The sequence below is a fragment of the Xiphophorus hellerii genome, chromosome 10, assembly GCF_003331165.1.
Source record: "Xiphophorus hellerii strain 12219 chromosome 10, Xiphophorus_hellerii-4.1, whole genome shotgun sequence".
Classification (NCBI taxonomy): Eukaryota; Metazoa; Chordata; class Actinopteri; order Cyprinodontiformes; family Poeciliidae; genus Xiphophorus; species Xiphophorus hellerii.
The window spans coordinates 1,367,749-1,393,420 of record NC_045681.1 but is presented as its reverse complement, the minus strand read 5'-3'; the positions used below and the strand labels follow the sequence as shown (position 1 = coordinate 1,393,420).

The 25,672-nt window shown below is 39.7% G+C and overlaps 5 protein-coding genes across 6 annotated transcripts; 2 read left to right on the top strand and 3 right to left on the bottom strand.

The window, feature by feature from the left end:
• The first annotated feature begins 156 nt into the window (after nt 1-156).
• chlsn (cholesin) lies at nt 157-15,369 on the top strand. Of its 2 annotated transcripts, none has more exons than XM_032573611.1 (6): nt 157-276; nt 395-517; nt 830-931; nt 11,420-11,607; nt 12,219-12,300; nt 13,473-15,369. In XM_032573611.1, the coding sequence occupies exons 2-6, from the start codon at nt 398-400 to the stop codon at nt 13,650-13,652; spliced, it is 672 nt and encodes a 223-aa protein (XP_032429502.1). In that variant the 5' UTR covers nt 157-276; nt 395-397; the 3' UTR covers nt 13,653-15,369. The 2 variants fall into 2 exon arrangements, with proteins under 2 accessions (XP_032429502.1, XP_032429503.1); XM_032573612.1 differs by having other exon boundaries at nt 198-295.
• Nucleotides 1,481-6,291, bottom strand: LOC116726749 (G-protein coupled estrogen receptor 1-like). The gene has a single exon (XM_032573605.1). The coding sequence runs from the start codon at nt 2,629-2,631 to the stop codon at nt 1,507-1,509; it is 1,125 nt and encodes a 374-aa protein (XP_032429496.1). The 5' UTR covers nt 2,632-6,291; the 3' UTR covers nt 1,481-1,506.
• On the bottom strand, nt 6,335-9,670 carry LOC116726750 (uncharacterized). The gene is made up of 2 exons (XM_032573606.1): nt 9,133-9,670; nt 6,335-7,970 (listed from the first exon to the last, which is right to left on the bottom strand). Exons 1-2 carry the CDS (start codon nt 9,148-9,150, stop codon nt 6,924-6,926), a joined length of 1,065 nt encoding a protein of 354 aa, XP_032429497.1. The 5' UTR covers nt 9,151-9,670; the 3' UTR covers nt 6,335-6,923.
• A 985-nt stretch (nt 15,370-16,354) lies between the features above and the next one.
• gnptg (N-acetylglucosamine-1-phosphate transferase subunit gamma) lies at nt 16,355-20,700 on the bottom strand. Its single transcript, XM_032573607.1, has 11 exons — nt 20,528-20,700; nt 20,392-20,446; nt 20,249-20,316; nt 19,837-19,891; nt 19,647-19,730; nt 19,460-19,553; nt 18,516-18,630; nt 18,360-18,442; nt 18,124-18,252; nt 16,711-16,792; nt 16,355-16,629 (listed from the first exon to the last, which is right to left on the bottom strand). The coding sequence occupies exons 1-11, from the start codon at nt 20,592-20,594 to the stop codon at nt 16,550-16,552; spliced, it is 912 nt and encodes a 303-aa protein (XP_032429498.1). The 5' UTR covers nt 20,595-20,700; the 3' UTR covers nt 16,355-16,549.
• Nucleotides 20,701-20,708: 8 nt separating this feature from the next.
• tsr3 (TSR3 ribosome maturation factor) lies at nt 20,709-25,253 on the top strand. The gene is made up of 6 exons (XM_032573610.1): nt 20,709-21,044; nt 21,745-21,955; nt 22,714-22,907; nt 23,525-23,692; nt 24,419-24,473; nt 25,012-25,253. The coding sequence occupies exons 1-6, from the start codon at nt 20,924-20,926 to the stop codon at nt 25,127-25,129; spliced, it is 867 nt and encodes a 288-aa protein (XP_032429501.1). The 5' UTR covers nt 20,709-20,923; the 3' UTR covers nt 25,130-25,253.
• Nucleotides 25,254-25,672: the final 419 nt, after the last annotated feature.

The following is a 25,672-nucleotide window of genomic DNA, read 5'->3' as shown; positions in this document are numbered from 1 at the left end:
GACAAATCCGGGTCTTTTATTTCAGGATAGTACTTTTCAAACTAAAATAAATAAATGAATAATCTTTTAGTTGTAAAGAATTTCACATTTAAATGTAAAATGGTTTATTAAAAATCCTCCACACGTTTTCGGTTGACGCGTTGCAATCCTCAACCAATCAGAATGCACGTAGAGACGTCTGTCCAATCACGTTCAAGCTGCTCTAGCTTCGCTTCCTGGATTCGAAGTGCACGTTTTCTACTCGCCACTTTTTGATTCTCCTCCAGAAACAACGAGGTAAATTCAACATTAACAGGTTAAAATGTCGTTTTTACTTTTACTGTTTCGTAAATTTCCTTTCGCTGAGATTTTAATCCATTATCGGTTTTGTAACATTTTGGTTTGCATGAATCAGCTGATGGCAAAGGACAAGTCTTTGAAAAAAAATCCCCCCAAGGGAAAGAAATCCAGCTTTAATGAGGGAGAAGAAGCCATGGAAACTCAAACCAAGAAGAAGAGAAAACACGTGGAAGTAGAGGTGGGTAGAAGCCTTTACACTCTCTGACTTTTATGTGTTTTATTGGAGTTTTATAAGTACTTTATTTATCCCAAAGGAAAATTAAATGTTGTCATAACTCATACCGCATGTCTCCAGTAGCAGTCAATGTTGCAATGATTCAGCCAAAGCCTCTGACAAACTGTGTGACAATCTCAGCTCAGCACAGGAAGCATGACACAAATTACATGTTCTGGACGGTTTCAACATGATGAAATGTGAAAAGGGATGTGAACACTTTGGCAAACAATATAAACTCTATATAAACTCTTCTATTTGTTGATTTTTGTTCAGGACTCTCCAGTTCAGATTCCAGATGAGAAAACGAGCAAAAAGGACAAAAATCACAAGAAGAAGAAGAAGGCAACAAGAGAAGCTGACTTGGATCGAGTTGAGGTGAGGAGCTAAACCCATCAAACAGTTCTGGTGTGTTTAGCTCAGTGGTGGCTACCGCTAACTGAAAAGTTAGCTTTGCTAACCTTAGTCCTTATCCACTAGTCATTAACATAAGTGTGCTAAACATTGTCAAAGTTAGCTAAAGAACCAAACATGGAAAAGCAACACGCAGCTTCTATGCACCACAAATCTGCAACAGACATCCAGAAAACTGCAAAACTGCTGAAATACAGTTCCTTTAAATCAAGACTAAAAGTTTTTAGTTGTTTTGGAACCATAATAAATCAAACATTGACCAACACATTTGATTTGTGTTGATAGTTTTGATTCTGGTGCTCATCAAAATGCAATGTTTGTCCTTTTTGTTAAAGTCGCTAAAGGAAAGATTAGCACATTAGCTTAAATGTGCCCAGCACAGGTTTTACTTTCAGCACACATTGAGATGCCATCAACTGTTGGATTTTTTTATGAAGCATTGCTCTGGAAACTTTGAGTTTTATTTAAAAATAAAGAAATAGTTCTCAGTTTTTACATCAGTTAAAGTCCTTTCTTCCATTTCGTCCCTTAAAGTGCCTTTACATCACAAGGCTTTTGCCTCTGTTAGAGCTGGACTTAGTGGAGGGACTCGATGTGTCGCATGTCTTATGCTGACAGTGACATGTCGGTGCAACTGGAGCATAAATGTGTTTTTCCGAAGCGAACCGTTGCAGCTTGGCGCTGCGGCTTTTCTCCTGGAGAAACAGCCTCAGCTTCTTCCGAAACGTTTCACCCAGGAAGCCGTAGATTAGTGGGTTGAGGCAGCTGTTGGAGAAGGCTGCGAGCCGGACGGCATGGCCCGTCAGCGGGTAAAGCTCCCACAGCGTGTTAGCGCCCGCCGTGTTAGCGCCCACTGCGTCGGCGCCGCTCAGGAGGTGAACGCTGATGAAGACGTTCACTGGCAGCCAGCAGATGAAGAAGACCAGCACGGCGGCGGCGATCATGCGCAGCGCTCGCTGCCGGTGGGGCTGCTGCTGCAGGTAGCACCGCTGCCTCTGGCTGCGCTGCAGCACCTGCGCGATCCTCCAGTAGCACACGGCCAGGATGCAGAGCGGCAGCAGGAAGCCCAGCGTCACCTCCAGCCACTGCACCTGGCTGACGTTGGCGAAGCAGAAGTTGAGTTCGCTGTAGTGCTGCACCTGGGCGACGGCGAACGGCAGCAAGGTGAGCAGCACCGCGAACGCCCAGATGAGGCAGCAGCTGCGGCAGGCGTGTGCGGTGCACCCGCCGGCGGCTATTCGGGTCAGCGCCAGGAAGCGGTCGATGCTCATCCAGGTGAGGAAGAAGACGCTGCTGTACAGGTTGACCTGCTGGAAGAGGTTCATGAAGGTGCAGAGGCCGGCGTTGTCATAGTAGCCCTTCTTCAGGTTGAACACCTCGATCAGCGAGTCGGCCACCAGGATCAGGTCGGCCGCAGCCAGGTTGGCGAAGTACAGGTCTGGCGCCGACAGCCGGCCCCAGTGGGCCAGGTTGACCACCAGGATCAGGAAGTTCCCCACCAGGCCGACAGGAAACAGAATCAGGGTGTAAAACCCAGACAGGAAGAGGTTGATGAGGTAATGCTCAATGTTCTCCGAGGCCTGCTGGGGCAGGTTCGGCGGCACCGTGAGGTTCTCCCCAGCTCTGGGATCTGTGAACATGTTTATGTCCATATCAGGCTTCATAGCCTTCCTGCAACCTCTGCATGACCTTCACTTCCTGTTGAGCTCTGAAGATGGAGTCGGCTGTGGGACAGAACAGGAGAAATTTTTAAAGATTCATACAGCGCATTTAGATCTGGACAATAATCAATAACACTATAAATCATGATAGACACCTGATCAAAATCAATATATCGTTCCCACAAGTCTGAACTGGAAGTGACCCACGCCATCTTGGTAGGCAACGGCAGCACAAATCATAAACGAAGCGTGGCGTTGAGACCAACACAAAGGAAATATGTTGACCAATGTGAGAAAGATACATGAACAAAATGGCTGCCGTTGGGATCGACCCAAATGAGACGGAGAAGAAAAACATGTCAGAAGATGTGAACGAGCTGCCTCCGATCTCATGCTACAATAACGTTAGCTACCTAGTGAACAGGAAGAGTGCGAACAACATGGAGGAGCTTCAACTGAAATCCATACAATCAATGTTGAAACGGATTTGTAAAAAACGTACGAACTCTTCACATGAATATCAAGGTTCTGGTGACTAGCAGAGTAAGTGCATGCAGTAAGAAACACGTAGGCTAAAGCTATGCTAGCTAAGCTAATTTAGCTAGTTCTGCAGTAAGTACTACAGTAAATATCTGATATTTATCTTAGTATTACAAAGATGGGAATAGTACTCAAAACTTAGTAATAGCTGTAATGCTCGAGAGCTAGTTCAAATCTTGTGACTTGTTTGTTGTCGTCATAGCAACTATCATGTCAGTTACTTACAGATACCTACCAAGATTGCTGTCGGATACAAAGTTAACGTCACATGAGAACTATGTATAGTTGATGCGATTGATAGAATATTCCATATTTAGAATATTGACTGAACTCTGATCCAGAACCGCACAGCATTCTGGGAGATGTAGGAAAGACTTTAGCTGACCAACCTCTCATTGCTAGCAAAGCTGGATTGGTGGAAGCAACTGACTCACTCGCTCTTTGGTTGCCTAGCAACAACCTGCTGGATAACAAGCAGTTTCAAGTTCCACCAAACTGGTTGCTTAGCAACAGTCTGTTAAGTAACTTGCGCGGCAGCAGTTTCAAGTTTTTCCTCTTTGCCTCAAAACTGCTAAAAAAATAAAAAACAACAGCAAGGATAGAAAACTGGATAAAACAGTTTGGTTGTTTTTCAGATATTTTAAACAAAACACTAATCAATAATTATCAATATCGACTGATATGAAACGCTTGTATTGTGATACTTTTGACAGCGATATCGTCCAGCCTGATATTAGATGTTTAAGTTTTCCTTTTTCTTAAGGTTGGGCAACATTAGCAGCTCTAAGCCGGTTTTATTTGGTGAGACTGGAGTAAAAAAATGTCTGTTTGGATTGTAAATGATGCAGATCCTTTAGATCACAGCAGATTCATGTTCTAGAATGGCCTAGTCCAAGTTCAGGCCTAAACTCTGTGTAGATCGTTGGACAATTAATCATTTTGTCAGAAGGACGGGAACTTTTATCTGCAGCTGCAGAGAAACGAAGAATCAAAACGGACGCCATTCTTCTTTTCTTTCTGCTTCAAAATGAAGAAAAAACAAGAAAAACCTGAATCTGATGGTCCAGAACTTCACGGATCGGATCAGAACTCCAGATTACCGGACCTGATTTTCTCCCAGGTTCTCACATCAATAATCAATCTAATTGGAAGCTAATTTACTGAGTTATTCAGTTAAATTTTATTTTTTTGGCTCAAACTTGCTTCACAAAGCAAATACCGATAAAGAACCGGGTCAGGCCTACCTTTGGGTCGGTTCTGGACGTGACGGTGAACCCAGAGAAGTGACTGCAGGTGATCATAGGCGACATGACACTAAAGCGTTTCGGTGTTTATTAGCAACACCACTGTGGGCGGCGCCGGCCAGATCCAGCAGAACTTTCCGCTGGTTCGGGTCCAGTTGGGACTTTTAACCTCTCCTCTGGTGAAACTTCCTTTAAACGTTGAAGGAGATGTAAATACAGGCTGCGTGTTTACAGGCAACAAGATGGAGGACGGCTCAGGATAATTTCATCCCATCTTTTAGAAACTTCCAGCCGCTTCTTCCAGTTTCATGTTACATCAAGACTGAAATTCATCACATTAATTCCCCAGTTATCCATAAACAATCAGCATAAATACAATATATTATTCTCTTCCCAAAAAAAGAGATTAATGATAAATAAAAAAGCATTTTCTTAATCTAAAATTAGAATATAAAGCCGTTCACCACAATACAAACAATACCTTAAAAATAAAAACATTCTATAGATTCACATGATCAGTGTTTCCATGTGGTTTAACAATAATTAAATGCATTTTTAATGGTATTTTCTCTTTACCCAATCAATGTTTACATAATCATAATACTTTAAACTTTTTGAATTATGCATCTAAAATGAACCAAAGTATGAAAAAAATAAAACTAAACTAAAGATTTAGTTAATAATAACTAATGAAAACTGGAAAACACATTTTAAAAACTAAAGCTAATTAGACAAAATAAAACTGAACTCTAATGAAAAAGTTAAACTATGATAAACCAGGATGTTGGAGCATAAATGAGACCCGGTTCTGGGTCCAGCTTGTGTAACGGGTCAGCTCTGTTCCTGGAACCGGCCCGGCTTCTGGAAACAAACCGGTTTCAGGACAGAGCTGAACTCACCGTGACCAAATGTTTCCAAGCTGCACAGATTTTTCCTGCCGTTTCTCTAAATGGGCCTTTTGTGTTCAGTTTCCAAGAACCAAACGGTTCTGAAAGGTCGGTTCTGTTGTCGGGCTTCGAGACCTGGCCGGGAGTCTTTGTTTCGAAATCACATCTGTCAGAGAAACCAGTTAACTTAACCAACCATGGATTCCCACCTGCTTTAACTCAGCGCCGGTCCATTTGCCCAGAAGGTCCGGTTCATTTTGGTGAGCTGTGAACGCTAAGCTAACTCTGGTCCTCCAGACCTCGGTCTGGGTTTGGTTGAAGTGAACTCTGGTTCGGTTCGAATGCATATATGAACGCCAAGTGGACCGGAGACGGATCTTCATTAGGCTCTAATAAAGATCTGTTTACATAAAAAAATAATCGCAGCAACAAATTCTGCAAATGTTCATCATTTATTTATTTTAATAAACTTTTAAACAGTAGAAAACATCTTTGATTTGAGATTTTTCAATCTTTCATGAAATTAAAATAAAAATGCACGCATAGCAAGTCAAAGGAAACGTCCACAGTGTTTAATCTTTTGGATCTCGGTTCTGATTCTGCTTGGGTCAGTTTGCAGAATCAAGGTAACAGCTTGCCTACAGCTTACACCTTTAACAAGCCCCTCCCCCTCCTGTTGCTGCCGGAGTAAATAGCAATAAACTAACCAAACGGCTAAAGTTAGCTTGTTTAAAAAGAGGAACCCGGTGCCTGTTTTTTCTAAACCAAAGATGTTTTCATCTAAAGCTTCGTTCACACAGCAGCAAAGGTCACCAACACAATCTGTCTTTTACTTCCTCATGTTTAACTTTGATCCCTTTGGCTTATATTTAAGTGGATTTTAAATCTTCACTCCAAAAACACAAATAAAGTATCTTTGGTCTAGTTTCAAAACACGACATTAAATCAGGTTCCATCAATAAATTTGTAATTGATTACGTTTCAATACAATCCTAAACAGGTGGGTTTTTAGTGGAGTTTGCATCCATAGAAGGTTTACCTGTTACACTCCTACTGTGTTATATGGAACAAAATACCTGTTGCTATTTTTATTCCCACTCACAATCACACAGTTTAAAACGATGTAAACAGCATTTTAATGGACTTCCGGCACCAGGCTCCGTACAAATCTTTCACTGAATTTCGCTCTGGGACTCAAATGGTCTCAAAACAACAATATTATCATTTATCACAATAACTTCTGGGCCTATTTATCACCCAGCAAAATGTATTACGGACAGGCCTAAGTTGAATTGTTCTGTGGTATTTTGCACTGAAATGCCACCGTTAAGACCACCACTCCCTTTAATTTCACAAGCATACACTTACTTTTTGCTAAAAATGTGAAAAACTATGACTGTTTGTTGGGGGTAGAAATTTACAGTAAAATCTGTCAAGACCGGCCTTGTAATGGAAGCATAAAAACATGGAAAACATGAAGTTTGCATCATAGTTCCCTTTAAAATCCATTGATAGAGCGGCGGCGGCGGTTTTATTACTTCCGTAAACAGAGCGCCGCTGTGACGTCAGCGTTCTTCTTCTGCGCTTGCGGTTTGCAGATTTAACAGATTTAAAAGATGGCAGCCTATGACTCCAAGTCCTGCAGCGTGTCTGTGATCTCGATGTGCGGCGCTATGATGTTCCTGTTGGGCTGAGCGCGGCCGGGCCTCCGGCAGCAGTCCCGCAGCTGCCGCAGCGCCCCCTGCAGGCTCTCCCGGCTGGGCCGGTGCAGCAGCAGCACCAGCACCATGCTGCCGCTGCTGCCGGAGAACAGGACGCACTCCGCCACGGTCAGAAAGGCCCGCTCCAGGCGGCTCTCCTGGCCGTTCTGGACCAGCCCGGCCGCCCGCAGCAGCGCCGCGCAGTGGAACAGCTGGCAGAGGAACACCAGCAACGTGACGGTCAGAAAGACCGGACCCTCCTCCGAGCCCGACAGGAAGCGGCCTTTGGATCGCCACTGGCGGACGCAGCCGCTGACCAGAAGTCCAACCTGCAGGGAGTAGGGAACCAGAACCGCCAGAGAAAACTTCGCCGCTGCGTATGCGACCCCAGCCGGGGCCGGATCCATGACGCAGTCCTGCCCCGGCGGCAGGCCCCGAAGCCCTGCCAGCAGCAGGCTCACCGCCGCCGAGGCCAGCAGCACCAGCGCCGCGCAGACCGTCGGCTTCCGCAGCGGCGCGTTGAACGGCGGGTCCAGGGTGAGGACGAACGCCATCAGCACCAAGACCAAAATGCCGCAGAGAGACGCGGCGTTGACGGCGAAGGAGAGCGCGGCGCAGCCCAGCGGTGAGTTCGGCATGTATTTGGGTCGGTGCGCCACGATGTGGAGCGACAGGAGCAGCAGCAGCAGCTGGAGGCCGCAGAAGACCCAGAGGAGGCAGTCGAGCCAGGCCAGCCGCCGCTGGGCCCGGAAGGTCTGGACGAAGCTGAAGACGACGAAGCAGCCGGCGCAGAAACCCAGCAGGGCCACGGCGCTGTAGACCTGGTTGGTTCTGGAGGTCAGGCCGTCGGCGGCCGTGATGTCATGGACGTAGGTGTTGGTGGTTCCTGAGCTGGAGGCGAGGGCGGCGGTGGAGCTGAAGGTGGAGCTGAAGGTGGAGCTGGTCGGGTAGGAGTCGGTGGTCGGGTCAGACTGGAAGGAAACAAAATCAGACGATAGCGCTGAAACGATTAATCGTGATTATTCATCATGATGGCAAAATGTTTCCTGGTTTTCTCTGTTAACTGCGTGTTTTTATGATGAAGCTTTGAACTGAAACTATACAAATAAACTTAATTGATGAATAAATTATTTAAATAATTGTTAACTAATTTAGTAATGATCACTCAGGTTTATTTGTATAGGACCAGCACAAGGCTGTTCAAACTGCTTTACATCATAAAAACACAAAATGTAAAAACACATGAAAACAGTCAACATCTAAGAAACCAGTAACAAATATTATATTTAGACGAGTTCCATCATCAAAATCATCAAAACACGTCAAATATGTTGGTCAATGTTTCATTTATTATTGTTCAAAAGCAGGCTGGGTTTTAGTCTGGATTTAAAGGAACTCAGTGTTTCAGCTGCTTTGCAGTTTTATGGAAGTTTGTTCCAGATTTGTGGATTAATTAACTGGTGTAAACAGAGGAAAATTTTCTTTCTTTTTCTTTTTGTTTGATTACATAAAGGAGGGTTTGGTGGTTAATCAAAAAATCTACAAATTTCTGATATCCAATTAATAGAATAATCAATTACTAAAATAATCGTTAGTTTCAACCATTATTGGATTATTTGTGGTGATTGAAATAATCAACTAATTTAGTAATCAGTTAAAAGTTTTTAATGTTTTTTATTTTTATTGCTTAAAAAAGTTTAAGTAGTTAACTGAAAATCTGAAAAATGTGCCAATTTCTTATATTTGATTAATCGTCACAATAATAGATTAATCAGCAGAATAATTAATAGAATAGTCAGTTATTCTGACAATTGATTAGTAATCAGAATAATCAATATAACAATCGATATTTTGACAATTAAATGTAAGAATAACTGATAGAATAATCGAACAGTCTGATCAATTAATCATCAAGATAATAGATTAATCATCAGAATAACTGATTTCTGAAGTAATCGCTAGCTGCGGCTTTAGGTGTTAGCATGAGTTGACAGGAGCTTCCTCTTCCGGTGCGAAGGAGAAAAACACAAACAGAGAAGGAAAGAGAGAAATCTCTCCTTCTCTCTTTTTCCTTCTCTTCCTGAATCGGTTGAAAACTAAACGGACTCTGATCAGGAACCGGTTTCCACTCACCATGTTTTCGCTCCTCATCTTGTCGCCTGCTAGAAAACTGTGTTTAGCTCTTCAGATGATGCTGGTGGCATGGCACCGTCTGTGGGCAGTTCCCCCGCTAGCATACTTTCAGAATGACTTCGGCACCATGTGATCTAAACTTCTCCTCCCTTTGGTTTCCCATCATCACAGCTGAGGTCTGTGAAATCAGAAACGCACAGCCTGCCCTGTCCAGACACGAGAGCAGGCTTTGCTTTCAGAGAGTCTGCTGCAGAGACTCAGGAAACTCGGTCCACACGTGACAAAAAGTTGAGGGTATTTTTAGCCGACCAAGCGTTTCTGCCAGATGTTGAGAAACAAGCAACCAGCTCTGAACAGAAGCTCAACTGCTTGTAGACAGCATGCATTTACACATTTAATGTAAGAGAGGATATAACTGAAGTTAAATAGCCAAATATCGACCATTTATCCACTAATCGGGAGATCAGAATGGTTTGAAGCGGCAAAATCTAGTTTTTATCTCTCCATCATGTTTTAATGTTTTTCCCTCATTGAAAACAAACCTGGAGTATTGTTTTTATTTTTTCATGCAGGTTTGAGAAATTCTCTAATCTCCATGGCAACCATTCAGCTTGTTAAAACGCCTGGGTGGACCTAGCCCCGCCCCCGGGGTGCAGCTCCTCCCCCTCTCAGATCCTTCAGACTAGCCAGCAGCAATTAGCAAACAGCTGCTGAGCTCATTATAGGAGCTGCTGCTCAGAACAACGCTGGTAAAAATGTTAAAGGGGTTAAGAGAGGAGCCATGTTGGGACGACTTCCTGGAGGCGGAGCTTCAGATAGAGCTGGAGTTTTAAAGAAACAGAGGCCCAATTTCAAGGTGTTAAATCAGGAAGTAGCATTTCTTTTAAGTCATATTTGACATATGTAGAATTTTTATAACAACTGAAGTTAACATAGTTACTTGATTATAATGTCAAATGTCACTATTTAGTTGAAAAATACATTACACTGCCCCTTTAATGATTAGTGTAGAAAAACCCCAACTTTTCTCAGGTTTTTAATTACTTTTTTTGTACATGGGCACCATTTGTAAGTCAGACAGAAACCTCCAGGTTTTGTTACGGCCCTGCATTCGGCTCCAATGGCTTTCAGATCTTTGACGTTTTATTTTTTATCTTAAAGATTACAATGGCATGTAGTCGTGCGTCTTTCTGGACTCGTTCGTTCATGTCTGTTTTCACGTTTATCACGCAGCCCAGATTGGTTTGATGGTTGTAGTTAAATTTATTGTGGGGAGCTGAGAGATAATATTTGTTTTTGTTTTGTTCAGAAAGAAGGTTAAATTCAAATCAGCAACTTCATGTCAAAAAAAAAGCCCAAAAAACAACTCATTAAATTTCCAAGCGACTTTTTGAGGAAACAAACCCAAAGTGGTTGGTGAAAGCAGAGCTGGCGCGCTGCAGTGGAGCAGCGGCAGGAAACGGCCCTCTGAGCTGCAGCGCAACAGGAAGTGATTCAGACTTAGAAAGTGTTTGTTGTCCTTCTGCTGTGGAGCCACAAAATGGCTCCATCTATTTTCAATCTTCTCAGTTTTCAGAGCCTGTCCTGCTGTTTAGAGCTCATGTGATTTAAAATACTTTTTCTTTAACCTTGTGTGTAGTCAGTATCTTACTTGGAAGCAAAACATTTTAAAGGATATTTTCAATGTAAAAAAAAAGCATAAATAAGGATATATTTGATTAAATACAAATGTTTTATACACTTTATATTACATTTAAATGACTTTTATTTATTTTATTTCTTAAGATGAATTTAATTAATTTTGACATTTTTTACAAACCCATTTAATGAATTATAATATTACTGAACGTTTGTTTCAGAAACTTTAGCACTAAGTTAAATACACATTATATATTAATTGCACACAGATGGATGTTTTAACGGCTTTATTTCTGCTATGATTGTGATTTTACACTTACAGATAATAAAAACATGACAATTAAAAATATTAAATTACATTAAATCAATAAAAACCCAATTAAAACAGAAATGTGGGATTAACACAAAGTATGTTTAATACCTGCTTCAAATTCAAAAATACTTTCTTCATCCCAAAGGGAAATGAAAAAAAGGTTATTTTCAAACGGTGCTTTTCCAAAGGATGAATCGTAGAACACCGATCACTTCTTCATGGAAATCGGCCGTTACCGATCGATGGCTGATCAATTGGATCAACACCAGTCTGAGTCTGAATGGTTTAAAAATGAAACAAGTGAAATCAAATTAACCGTTCTGACCTCCATGGCAGCTTCCTGAGGAAGACGGGGATCCCGAAGGACCTTTGACCCCTGAAGAGAAACGGGTTCTGGAAAGGAAGCTGAAGAAGATCCGGAAAAAGGAGGAGAAGAAGAAGCTGAAGGAATCCGGACCGGCCGACCCAAAAACCGCAGAACCCGGACCGAGCGCATCCAAGCAGGCCTTGGACTACCTCACATGGTAACGAGGAGCTGAAGTAAACCGGGTTGTGATTGTTTCAATATAAAAAATATTCCAGGTTGGAATCAACTAACTCACTCCCTCTGTGGTTGCCTAGCAACCTGCTGGGTAAGAAGCAGTTTCAAGTTTCCCCTCTTTGCCTCACAACTGCTAGAAAATTAAACACAAAATGGAGAGAAAACTGTTTTAAACAGAGGCAAACATTTTGGCTGTATTTCAGATATTTAAATGAAAAACGAATCAATAATTATTGATATTGACTGATATAAAAAACTTTCTGTAGGGACACTTAAAACAGGGAAACCAGAACGAAATGGAGCTTTTACGCTTTTGAGTTTTTATTCATTTTTCTTTTTTTTTCAGTCAAAACAAAACAAAAACCTGGAGATGTTTGTTCTGTTAGACTCCATTCTGTATAGATATCAGATCTGTTTGTCCTGTAAACGTCTTTTTAAAAAGGTGTTTCTATTTTATTCCAATTATTTGCTGTCAAGTGGAGTTATACAAGTTAGCCAAATTAAAATGCAGTTTATAGAAATTAAAGTAAAAGAGCAGATATGTTTCTGAATGATTTGTGTTGATTTGTGGGTGTTTTTGTTTGTGACCTGCAGCTGGGCGGAAAGCCGTTCAGCCTGGAAGTTTCAGAAGATCCGACAGACCTGGTTACTGCAGCACATGTACGACTCCGAGAAGGTAACTAAAAATCGTCTGCACTCCGGACCTACGCAGGCGTTAAACTCAACTTCCTGTTTGCTTCAGGAAATGAGCTCATTTCTAGAACTTCCCCTGAAAAGGTCTAAATATTTTATAAGTTAAATTAGTTTTTTACAGGGGCGCTGTCATTCAAAATCAACTATTTTGATCTTTCTGTTATTTTTTAATGTTTTTCCTTCATCACAAACAAACCTGGAGTGGGACTTTGATTCTTTCATGCATGTTTGAGAAATCCTTTAATCTCCATGGCAACCATTCAGCTGTCCAAAGAGCCTGGGTGGACCTAGCCCCGCCCCCGGGGCGCAGCTCCTCCCCTGCTCAGCTCCTTCAGACTAGCCAGCAGCAATTAGCAAACAGCTGCTGAGCTCATTATAGGAGCTGCTGCTCAGAGCAACGCTGGTAAAAACCTTAAAGGTTTAATAGAGGAGCCATGTTGGGACGACTTCCTGGAGGCGGAGCTTCAGAGAGAGCAGGAGTTTTTAAAGTGACAGAGGCCCAATTTTAAGACATTAAATGACAGTAATTCTTTTAAAGTCACATTTGATAACGTTAACTTCCTTAAATAACGACCTGAGTCATTTTATGGCCAAAAGGGATTTTTTTTTTGTCCAAAAATAATTTTGTTTAAAACCAAAAATGAATCATTAGACCCGTCACAATAACAGATTTTTCTGGATAGTAAATTGTCCCAGATGTTTTTGCAATAAATTATAATTTTTTCGTTTTGAGACCATTTTCCATTAAAATAATAACTGCATAATAATGCAACACATTCTCAAATGTAAACATTTAGTAACTGTAAAATAAAAAAAACTAAATTATCCCTAAATAAAAACAACATTTGGTTGAGACCAAAACACCAGACTGAAACTTTTATCATCCAGCTTTTGATAGAAAGAGGGAAACGATAAGTCATGTAAATGGAAATTATTGAGATTTTTTTAAATTAAGCTTGTGATTAATTGAGTTATTTATTGTGGCGAACAATTATCAATATCGACTGATATGAAAAGCTTAAACTGTGATAAGCTTTTCAGCCAATTTGTCCAGCCTTATTTAACAGTTAGATTTTATTATTTTTTTAAATAAAAAGCTGTAAAATATTTCTGACTTAATCAAATCTGAAAGATAAACTAATTCCCTTCCTTCAGGTTCCAGACGATACATTTGTGGTTCTGCTTCAGTATCTGGAGGGAATGTTTGGACGAGCGAAGGAAACGACGGTCCAGAAGGCCTTGGCGCTGGTGGAGGAATCCGGGAAGGCGCCGCAGGACGCGTCTGTCCAGCAGAGGGCGCAGCGGGCCAGAGAAGTCATCCAGCTCCTCTCCTGACCCTGAGGGACTCCTGCACTGAAATGAGCCAGGAAGAGGCAGGACCAAGGCGCGCAGCTCCCTGTAAATAACATCCAACATGATTTTCTGTGCTACTAAAACCTAAAAACAGAAACTCTTCCTCATGTTTGCAACATTTTGAATCTCAAACTATTTTCCAAAAAGATGATTTGAGTCTTCTGGACGTTGTTTTCACAATGAGGCGGACGATGAAAAGCTGGAAAATCGGGAATATTTATGGTTGGGACGCGTTGGGACACGTCGGACCTGTAAACAAGTCCGACTGACGCGACGCTGTAAAACTCACTGCGTTATTTTAACTCATCTGAACTATAACAAGCTGCTTCAACAGCCTTTTTATATACGACATGTCATCTGTTCTGATCAGAAATTTACATACACTGATAACAGGAAAAAAAGAGAAAAAACCCACTCACAACAGGAAAGAATGCCACATTATTGTAATCTTTTTTAATTTTCTTAAACATTTCTATTTTCCCCATAAAGAAGAGTAAACAACTTCACTGCTTTATTTTGATTCTTTTTTGAAAAATCAAAATGTTGAAAATGTTTTTTTCGTCCATGTAGGATCAGAAATATAATACTCTTTAGTGTAGCATGTTATTAGGCAGTGGGGTATGGAAAGCCAGAAGTGCCTCAAATCACTACTTTTATACATATTCTAATTTACCAAATATGATTTATCTGTTTTGAACACAGATTTACATACTTAGCAGTTATAAATGGCATATTTATTTGATGATTCTTATAATAAATTTTTTTTCCCTATAAACTGATTTTAGAGTAAATAATTTTACTGCTTTACTTTGTTTCTTTATGAAAAATCAAGAGTAAATTTATTGTAAATGTTCTTTCATTCACACAGGATCAGAAATATACGTTATATATTTAAGTGTACATTAATACCACTCCTGATACTTGAAGTTGTTAATTTTTTGTAGTTTTTAGTGTTGTGTGGTATTAGTCAGAGGTGTATGGAAAGCTAGAAGTGCCACAAATCACCACTTTTACCAAGTTTCATGTTAAAAAGCTACACAAAAAACACCTTTTTATGACTTAAGATGGTGTAAAATACAGAAAAAATCCTGTCAAAATGCTATTTATGACGTTTTAAGACTGCCTTCCGAACTCCAAGAATTACGGCATTTATTGAGGTTATTGAATGTCGCATGTTAGTGCTTAGTGACGCATAATTATGTGACATAACGGCATAAAAAAATGACACTTTTGCCGTATTTTATGGTTTTTTCGGTCATAAGCCAGAGTGTGATTTTGTGTGACTTCTTAACCAGACGTGTAGTAAAAATGGCTGTTTGTGGCACTTATGGCTTTCCGTAGATGTGTGTAGAAGGCCTAAAAGCATACTAAAGTATCAGTAGTGTTACTCAGGATTTGGACCAGGAACCTTTCGGTCTGGAGCCAACCTGCTGCATCACTAATAATATTTTTTTTAATTTATATCCTCATTAAAGTAACTAAAGTATTTCTTAATGTAGGGAAGTAAACGTACAAGTATTAGTTCACAAATCAAGGAAAAGTAAAAGGTTTTGTGCAATAAAATACTTTTAATAGGGTATTTCTTTTCAAACTGTTACTCAAGTAAATGTATTTGATTACGACTGATTTCTGGGTTTAAGCAGAATCTTTATAGTTTCAATAAGGCTGAGTTTTTTTCTAATAAAAAAACTTAATGCAAGTCTGCTTTATTCAGATAGATTCATGTTCTCCAAAAAAACCCGACAAGTATGAGTTCTTCCATATACAGTGGCGCTTCTTTGTAAATGCAATGATCTCAGACAGCGAGGATGCCATGAGGAAGACGACGTGGACAGTGTTCATCGGGAGCTGACCTGGAATGGGAAATCTCCTCAGATCAAGGGATTTTTCTACTTAGAAGAGATACTTGAAGACGTCTTGGAAGAAGATGTTCTTCACCCTCCAACGGTCTGGTCTTTACATATCCACCAAGTAAACAGGTTATCGGGATCTAAAAAGAATTCGCTAATCTAAATGTTTCAAACATGTACAGAGGGGTTGACGGCTGCAAACGATATGGAGCTCCTACTGAATTCAACTTCTGCATCAAGCCCACCAAGAGTCAAAGGCCAAGTTAAGGATTTAAAGATCATGTGTGCTGAAACCGAAGAGATGCGAAAAATGTGGATTTGTGCTTTCAGATAGTTCAAGTGCGGGAGGCAGATTAAGCTACGTATTAAAGGGAATGTATCCCTTTAATACAATCATTACCTAAATAATTGTTTTACAATACAAGAACAAAGTCGGATTAACACGAGAAAAGTCATAATAAGGAACAACTTAAGTCATAAAAATACAAGAATAAAGTTAGAATAACACAAGAAAAGTTGAGTTGTAAAAATAATCACAATGAGCGACTAAAGTTAGGAAAATCAGAATAGTCATAAAAAATGCAATAAAGTCTCAGCAAGCATAAAATTGAAATATCAGAATAAAGTTTTACGGTTTTTACAAGATTAAAGGTGTAATAACAGAAAAAAGTCATTACTGGAATTAAGTCGTACTAAGCAAATAAACTTGTAATGATACCAAAATAAAGTCATACAGTATAACTTTATCAGTTAGGTTTTGTTGTATTACGACTTTGTTGCTCAATTTTTATCATAATATTATGACTTTATTCTTGTAATTAAAAAAAGGACATATTGCATTTTTTTGTGTCTTTTTTTAATTCCAACGACGTTGCACATAACATAAATACACAGGTTAAAGTCCAAACTACATATAAAACATCCAAACATGAGGAACTGTTTTCCTGTGGACCTCAGAGACTGAAACTGAGCAGAAAATCTTAAAAACAAACAGAAAAACCCTGAACATCCTGTCTGTATTGGAGATCTTCACAGCTGGTCAAAAAGGCCGGTGTCTCCTCTCAGGTGTTGATCTGTAGCCAGCGCTGTCGTTGCACCTTTCTCCTCATCTACCACACAGAAAACATGCTTCAGTAAAACCGAGGAAATTAAGACATTATAAACAGACTGGAGTTGTTGAGCTAACGTACTTTGCTGTGACTCAAAGGGAATATTATTCAGGGTCAGGAGAGCCCGCAGCCTCGCTATCTCTTCATTCTGCTTTTGATAATCCTGTCAAACAAAAATATATACAAATAAATATCACCCATATATTTAGATGACCAGTATTAGCAATGCGATTAATGAACTAATCTAAAGTTAATTGATCTTATTGTTCGACAAACTTGACTGATATGCCGCCATTTTAAGTTTTATCTTGTAATCTTTCCGTAGCATAAAGAGCTAAATGTTTCATAAAATGCTAACGCTGCTCCGTCATGCAGCACCTCGGCTGAATGAGCGCTATTAAGTAATTTAACACCTTAAAGGAGCTTGTCGGGTGTTTATAATTTAAAACAGAACCGTATTCTGTTTTCTGTGCATTTTGAATCCTACACCCGACCCTGTTCGGACCGCTTCTCTGTGGCCTCCGCCATCTTGTATCAACTGGGTCTGCTAGACCAGACGCGCCCTCTGCTGAAAGGCGACGAAACTACAACAATAAAAACTATTACGCCAGGGTTGTCAAACTCCAGTCCTCCAGTCGCTGTCCTGCAGGTTTTAGATGTGCCACAGGTACAAACACTGGAATGAAATGGCTTAATTACCTCCTGCTTGTGTAGATCAGTTCTCCGAGTCTTGCTAATGACCTAATTATTCTATTCAGGTGGTGCAGCAGAGGCTCATCTAAAAGTTGCAGGACTGCGGCCCTCAAGGACTGGAGTTTGAGACCCCTGAATTAAGCGGATGTGATTAGTTAATCGATTGGAACCAGTGTTATAATAGTCCTGGATTTTTCATTATAGTTTAGTTTTATTTCGTTGTGACTTTTCGCTCGTCTAATTAAGTTAGTTTTAATTAGTTTAAGAGTGGGGTTGCCAGTTTTCTTAAAAAAAATATTGTAGCAGTACTTTGGTTAATTTCTATAATTATTGTATTGTGATTATATATACTAAGGTTGGGTAATAAGAAGATATATATTTCAAAAGATTTATCCAATTATTGTTGAACAACAAACTACTTTTGCCGTCGGCATTTTGCGGATGAAAGTAGCGCTGCCACTACGGAGTGCTGTAATTTGCCAGTAGCTGATGTAAAGTGGTTTTCTTTTGGAGGAATCAGTTTGACAAGCTAATAAATAGATTAATAAACACAAAAAGTGTTTATTAATCTATTTTTAGTATGCTTTAGTTAGTTTTATAAACGCACAGTACAGTTCCAGCTACTGTACTGTAATAATTAAAAATGATTACCATTTTTAATTATTTCAGTTGACAAAAATGTTCTCAATTTCAGTTTTTGTTAGCTTGTTTGTTTTAGTTAACTATAATAACCTTGATTGAAGACAATTTTAACCTAATAAACAATTAACCGTAAAATGTTTGCATTCCTAATCAGCATACTTCTTGGCATTTCTGTAAGGAGTTGTGTTTTTCTGAACGTGTTTCAGCCTCTGCAACAGTCTCCATCACTTTGTTGCTCTTCAGGAGTCCAGCATCCTCAAAAACGTCTTTCAGAAGGTTGTTGTATCCCTGCGACAAACAGAGACATGAGCAGCACTCAGTCTGGTGGGTTTAATCTGGAGTTTTAATGTTCAGGCGGGTCAGAAATGTTATGTTTTTAATCTGCTGCTTCCTACCTGCTCAGTAATAAGGCCGTCGTAGCGAGCCTGCTCCACCTCGTCCCATTCCTTCTGCAGCTTCTCATTCAGGGTGGGGTACACTGCAGACCAAACACAGTCGCCATGAGTGCTGACGTGCACAGCAGTATGGAAGGCGAATTTCCCCAGACGTACCCAGCAGCGAGTGTGGATGGCAGACGAGCGGTGTCTCAAAGGTCAGCGAGTAAACGCAGGTGCTGGGCTCCGACACCTGGACCAGTTTGCTGCTGTTGCTGCAAACCAGAACCACCTAAACAAACACGACCCCATCTTTAATCAAGGGTTCATTCCTTTACCTAAAATCCAGCTATGCCACTTCCCCAGGGCCGGCCCAAGCCTTTTTGGGGCCCCGAGCAAGTGTTCATTTGGAACTCCATACCAACATGTCAACACCAAATGTTTTATAATTTCTAGCAATTAAAAAAAAAAACAAAAAAAAAAACGTTAGGATGACATTTATGCCTCATTAGAACCGAAATATATTCTCTTTTAAATGAGATTTTGTAAAAGTAGACTAAGAGTGCTAATTGTGAATTTACCTCTGGGATTAATAAAATATTCAATTAAATTTAATTCAAATACACCACTAAACCAGAAACAATCAATCAGAGCCAGGAGGAGGGTCTTATCGCTGTCAATTACTCTCATGCTCGCCCTCTCCAGTTTGCTCTTTGCTTATTCTGCAACAAACACCAAGGCTAGTTAGAATAGCCACCTGGGATAGAGGATAAATGATTTTCCTGTAACTGTAAGATGATTCTTCACCATTAGCACTTAGCAGCGGATTTATGAGGATGATTAACAGTGTTAAGACCCTCCTCCTGGCTCTGATTGGTTGTTTTTAGTGCATTTCTTCAGACGGCAATAGTAGCTCAGTGAGGAGATCAACCTTTTCACAGATTATCTGTCTCATATTACACTGTCACAACATGGTGACAGTTTTATCAAACCTTTTTTGTAAAAGTTACATACTGCAGCTTTAAGGAACCAGGGTTAGTACTGACAAGTCACCTGGTTGGTCAGAGGAAGAAACTGGTTATTCTTTGGTTGAAGCAGAAGAACAACTGTATTTTAAGCACCTTTGTTTCTCTGTTTCTGGTTCCACATGTGTCGCCGTCTCTCATCCACATGCCTGTAAAAGTATTGTTGGTCATTTCCCACTCCTGCCAGATCCTACCAGAAAACAAAGACCCACAGAAACACTTAAAAATAATAATTCACAAATTAAAACCTCTAATGAAAGCATCTGTTTTGGTGTCGTCTTACCCCAATATGCCGCTGTAGGCGTTCCACCTGAATGACTGCTCGTGCTGAGTCACGTTGTGGAAGGGACAGAACTCGTATTTATACCTGCAGAAGAACCGGTTACAGGTGTGTTGTTGGTTCTACATGCAATCAGATGTGAATGGATCAAACACATGCATGCTGCTTCTTCAGGTCAGGGTGTTTCACTCACATCGATTCTATGAGACTGAAGCACTTTCCTGCAAGATGATGTAGATGCGCCGGGCCTTTAAGAGGATATTACAACAGTTACTGATGAGACACAGATACATTTCAGATTTCAAATCAATAAGCAATGGTACATGGTTACTGGAAGTAAATATCCCATTTCAGTTTATGAACAGGATTTACAGCAGGGGACTCAGCACACATCCCTGAGGAACACCAGAAAGGACGAGGTAACCGCCATTGGGGAAGTCCAGGGAGCCGAAGGTTTTCCAGAATTAAATTTCATTATTTTATGGTGAATTTTTAGAGGTTAAACATAAAATTTGACTTTGAGTTTATGGCAGCTGTTTCCAAAGTGACCAGGCTTTAAGACCTTCAGAATGTCTCAGGCTTTAAATGAGATCATTTCACTTTACCAGACACGGGCGCTGGAGAGACTTTGGGCTGCAGCCTATTTCCCTGCGCCATGAACGGGTTGTTCAGGCTGAAAACACAGAGAACCAGTGAAGACAAATCAGCAGCAGAAAACCTGAGACATATCAGACATTAATTCACCAACCCGAACGTGTTTGGCTCCTCCACAATCTTCATTTTCCCAGCCAGTCCGAGGCTGACTAAATGGAAAAAAACCCAAATCGATTATCAAATAAAAGTCCAGTTATTTGTTTACTAAAAATTAAGAATGAAAAACTTACAGAAAAGCGAAACACAAACAAGCCATGTCCTCAATAAAACATATATTGTGCTATTTAAACTCCACATGATGGATTTTTGGATGAATAATCGCTACATTTCCGGTTTCTTCGTCTGTTGTGTCAAGTGGTCGGTCACGTGACAAAAAAAAAACAACCCCTGAGCGCATGCGCAGTGCTCCCAGGCTACAGTGTGGCGTGTTTTCCACCATGTAAAGAGAAAAGGAGGATTAAAAACTTAAAATTGAGAGGAGATGTTTTAATTTCTGGGAGTTTTATGAGCAGATGGAACTGAAAACCTTTTCAGGAAAGGAAATTTAGAGTCCGCGGCTCGCCAAGAAGCTGCTTAGTGTTGATATTTTAGCGGACAGCGTCTGAAAATAGATCCCAGGCTGCAACATGGGGCGAAAGAAACAAGGCAAGTTTGTGCGACCAGACAGCAAGGGCAAAGATAAACGGCATAAAATGAAGGGAAAATCATTGGAGACGTTTACTGAAGAAATGCACTCTGCTTTGGAAGGTAACAAAAAATGCCTTTCATGTCTACGTACTCGTATCATAATCATCTTTTCTTCAGATTATTTCTGTTTTTGAAAACTCACTTACCAGATTGTTGCAATTTGTATCTAGTAAATGAGCTTATTATAAGTTAATTTCTTAATACATGTGACATGTTTATTTTAAACTGTAAAATAAATGAAATAAATAAACAGTACTGGTGAAAAAGTTCTTATTATAAGCGAAATAATCACCCATTGAAGCTAGTACTTATTTATAAATATTAAGGAAGTATTAACTTAAAGCAAGCTCCTATATCTTGCTTAAAAGTTACTTGTAATTTAGTTTTGTCTTATTTCAAGTGTGCTAAAATATTTGCACTAAAAAGACCAAAAATACTTGGTAAAATTTTGCAATGTTGGAGGTTTTGTTTGAAAAAAAAAATTATAATTATGTGTTATTTTCCTTCCACTTGACAAATATATGTTAATTGAAGTTGGTTTGTCAAAAATATCATTAAAACAAATTAAATTTGTGCTTTTAGCGGCAAACAGTTTAACAAGATACTATTAGCTCTGTAAATGTTATGACTATTCTTTTTTTTTAGATTACACCATTTAGAATATGAATTACGTTTCCCAGTCATACTGTAATCTAGATGTTATTTCTGGTGAAGTGAAGCGTTCCCTGCGGACTCTCCTGGTTTTGTTCCGTCCTTCCAGCCAGCCTCCACCCAGAGGAGGGAGCGGACGCTCCGCAGGTGACGCTGCCATGTCCCCTCGCCATGTGGGAGTTGGGTCACTGCGATCCCAAACGTTGCACCGGCAGAAAGCTGGTACGGAAAGGCTTCGTACGCAACCTGCGCCTCAACCAGAGGTTCAGCGGACTCATCCTGAGTCCCATGGGAACCAAGTATGTGACGCCAGCAGACAGGTATGCAAATCAATAATGATCTATACCGTGATAGACACATGATCAATATTAATACATAATTCAAATAAAATTTAGTTTAAGGTTTTGACACTGTGCTTCATAACTGCTAAAAAGTAAGAACGACGTAGAGAGAGAAACAGGAACGGTCACACCACCAGTTTGGTTGTATTTCAGATATTTAAAAACTAATCAATAATTATTAATATCAACTGATATGAAATCCTTATAAGATTTTCAGCCATGTCCAGCCCTACTTCCTCAATCTCCGTTGATGATCTGTTTCTAATAACGTTCATCTCTCTGATATTAGTACTGATTGGTACAAATATCAAATTGATTAATAAATACAAATATATGAACAAACTGATCCGGAAGGCCAGTAACTTTGTTGGAGTGGAGCTGGACTCTGACGGTGTCAGAAAGAAGAATCCTGTCCAAGATGTAGGACGACGAGTCTCATCCGCTCCGCTGGCCGGATACCGGAGCGCCTTCAGCCAGAGACTCCTTTTGCCACAGAAAGTCATTTCTGCCTGTTGCCATCAGGCTTTACAATGCCCAAGTCTGTGCTAATTGATTGCATTTTTTTTCTGCACTTGTTATTTATTTATTTGTTTATATTTAGTCATTTTGAAATTAACACTCTTAGGTATATATATATATTTTACAAACTTTGTATTCATTACCTAAGATGGAGTAGCGTTCAACAAATAAGGAATTTTCCCTTGGGGATCAATAAAGTATATTCTATTCTATTACAGAGAGATTGTGGCTCAGCATGGCCTGGCTGTGATCGACTGTTCATGGGCCAAACTGGACGAGACGCCGTTCAGTAAGATGGTGGGCAGCCACCCCAGGCTGCTGCCGTACCTCGTCGCCGCAAACCCGGTCAACTACGGCAAGCCCTGCAAACTGTCCTGTGTCGAGGCGTTCGCCGCCACATTCGCCATCGTCGGTAAGAGTTTAGACTGCAGTGACCGACAGGAGGGCTGAAACAATTAATCAGATTAATCAGATCAGTTGTGATTAATCAGATTATTGAAATAATCGTCAACTAATAGGGCTGCAACTAACATTATTAATCATGATCAGTCACAATTAATCAGATTAATCAGAATTAATTGATTATTGAAATAATTCTTAATTAATCTACTCATCAATTAATCATCACTGGAGTACACAGACTCAAAAACAACATATTCCAAAAAATAAGGCAAAACTGTATAAAAAATCTAAGTACATTTTGCGCTTATGATAAAAACACCTTTATCTAAATCTGTTTTAGCCAAGTGGCAGTTTTAGCTTCACCAAAGGAATGCTGCAAATAAAATGTTTTTTCTCTTATTTAAAAAAATAATTCAATTGTTTGTTTGTTTGCATCTTTTAATGTACCTAGTAAGTTAAATTAGAAATCTGCAGAATGTGCCCATTTTTTAGCCGATTAATCAATAGAATAATCAATAGACTGATCATTAGCTGCAGCCTTGATCAACAGAGAAGTGACTGTGTTGCAACACTGGAAAGGTTTTAGCTCTCCATCATTACGCTGCAGGTGTTTGTGGTTTGCTGCAGGGTTTGAGGAACTGGCGGTTCTCCTGCTGAAGAAATTCAAGTGGGGGACGGTGTTTCTTGAACTCAACAGAGTTCTTCTTGACCGCTACGCTGCGTGTCGCTCTGAGGAAGAGCTGCTGTCTGTGGAGAAGGAGTTTCTCACGTCCAAACCGGAAGAAGATGATTTTGGTAAAAAACGGGAAATTATTTATCTCAGCCTTATTACTGTTTCTATGACTTTAAATATTTCCTATTTCTTGAAAAGTCTGAGTTTTCTGAAGAACTAAAGTAATATTGTTGTTTTCTGTTTAAAATAAGATTTTAAGATTTCACTTTATTCATGGAGTAAAAGTATTAAAGGGGCAAATCTGCTTTTTATCTTCCCATCATGTTTCAGTGTTTTTCCTTCATCAAAAACAAACCTGGATCATTGCTTTGATTCTTTCATGGATGGTTCAGAAATCCTTTAATCTTCATGGCAACCATTTAACTGTTAAAACGCCTGGATGGACCTAGCCCCGCCTTTGAGGCGCAGCTCCTCCCCCTTTCAGCTCCTTCAGACTAGCCAGCAGCAATTAGCAAACAGCTTGTGGAACTGCTGAGCTCATTATAGGAGCTGCTGCTCAGAGCAATGCTGGTGCAAACATTAGAGGGTTAATGGAGGATCCATGTTGCCATGACTTCCTGGAGGTGGAGCTTCAGAAAGTTTTCTTGGCCTTATTTGTCAGAAAGCTTCTTGGCTCAATTTCAAGGCGTTGAATTACAAAGTCAATTTTTTAAAATCATATTTGATATATACGCATATCATTTGGTTGTGCTATAAAATGGCGCTGTGTGCCTGGGAAATGTGAGTTACTAGAGAGAGGTTTATAATTTTTAGCAGAAAGTTGTTTAATTGTTTTGTTTTTGTTACAGACCCATTTGATGTTAACTCTGGAGTGGAGTGTAGAAATCTCAACAGACCTCTGAGGTAAACGCTTCATAGCGTTAAATAAATTCAGATTTAGCCACAAACATGTTAAAGTTCAGATAAAATGTGTTAAGCAGTGGAGAAAGTTGTGTGATGCTTGGAGCTTGATATCCTGACCTGCTACTATTATTGGTTTTTATTTGGTGCCACAGCAGAATAACGTTTCATTAAGCTGCTACCTGAAGCACTCCACACCAAAACGATGCAATAAAACCTGATAGTGATGATGTACAGGGGGATAAAGACCTGCCTCCTTGTTTTGATCTATAACATTTTGGGGTAACTGAAAATTGAGATGCATAAACTGAAAACTTTAGAAAGTTCTCCTGTAAATGTGTTTTTGGCGATTAGTGATCTGATATTTTATATAGATATAAACGATGCTGGGTCATTTAATTTTCTTGTGTAATATAACTGTTCTTTTCTGTTTTTGTTATGAAATTTAAGTGTAAGTCAATTTAAGTTGAAAATAACTGTATTTTTAGTTAGATTAAAAATCCAGTCTTAGTCCTGACATTAAATTGTGATTTCTGTTTAGTGTCGCTGAAGATGATGATTCCAGTGAAGACAGCGACGCATCAGAAGATAACGAAGAGCCTGAAAACACAGAAATCAACGAGTCGACACTTTCACAGCATCAAGATGAAGACCAATAATGTTTTCCAGAAAAGACTAGAAAATCCCCTAATTTTGATTATTATAGTACATTTCAGTAACAGCACAATTAAAAGTTGAAATACTGTAAATAAATTAAAGATACAATGATTTTCAAACCATGAAGCTATTGTGTTAAAAATGGAAAATGTGGGTTTTTTTGTAGCATGTAGAAACCACGTAGACGTAAACTACATGAGACTGTAAAAGTGAATTATTAAGAAAAAAACCATCAAATCCACCATGTTAATCAATCCACCCAGTTCTGTTAATAGCAGCAGTGAATACATAAATTCACCAAAATTCCTTGACTTATTAAAAACACAAACAATTTATAGCAAGTTGTATCAACTAAAATCAACTTTCTTGTGTGTGTATAAAGCTAACTATTCCAGATTCTTTGGGGTAAAAAAGCTGAATGTCATCTGCATAATAATAGAATATTTAAAACCAATTTTTTGATTTAAGTTTTATTTGATTTGTAAGAGTTAAATAAAGGGCAATTTTAAAGTTTTTTATGCATCTGGATCACACTAGGAGTGGTC

What these genes read in the sequence shown, in the direction of transcription:
- chlsn (XM_032573611.1), top strand. Translation starts at nt 398, where the DNA reads ATGGCAAAGGACAAGTCTTTGAAAAAAAATCCCCCCAAGGGAAAGAAA. An exon ending in GCCTTGGACTACCTCACATG is followed by an intron (nt 11,608 to 12,218) that starts GTAACGAGGAGC and finishes TGTGACCTGCAG; the next exon opens with CTGGGCGGAAAGCCGTTCAG. An exon ending in ACATGTACGACTCCGAGAAG is followed by an intron (nt 12,301 to 13,472) that starts GTAACTAAAAAT and finishes CCCTTCCTTCAG; the next exon opens with GTTCCAGACGATACATTTGT.
- LOC116726749 (XM_032573605.1), bottom strand. Translation starts at nt 2,631, where the DNA reads ATGAAGCCTGATATGGACATAAACATGTTCACAGATCCCAGAGCTGGG.
- gnptg (XM_032573607.1), bottom strand. Translation starts at nt 20,594, where the DNA reads ATGTGGAGTTTAAATAGCACAATATATGTTTTATTGAGGACATGGCTT. An exon ending in GAGGAGCCAAACACGTTCGG is followed by an intron (nt 20,317 to 20,391) that starts GTTGGTGAATTA and finishes CTGTGTTTTCAG; the next exon opens with CCTGAACAACCCGTTCATGG. An exon ending in CTCTCCAGCGCCCGTGTCTG is followed by an intron (nt 19,892 to 20,248) that starts GTAAAGTGAAAT and finishes ATCCTCTTAAAG; the next exon opens with GCCCGGCGCATCTACATCAT.
- tsr3 (XM_032573610.1), top strand. Translation starts at nt 20,924, where the DNA reads ATGGGGCGAAAGAAACAAGGCAAGTTTGTGCGACCAGACAGCAAGGGC. An exon ending in CGCCACATTCGCCATCGTCG is followed by an intron (nt 22,908 to 23,524) that starts GTAAGAGTTTAG and finishes GGTTTGCTGCAG; the next exon opens with GGTTTGAGGAACTGGCGGTT. An exon ending in ACCGGAAGAAGATGATTTTG is followed by an intron (nt 23,693 to 24,418) that starts GTAAAAAACGGG and finishes TTTTTGTTACAG; the next exon opens with ACCCATTTGATGTTAACTCT.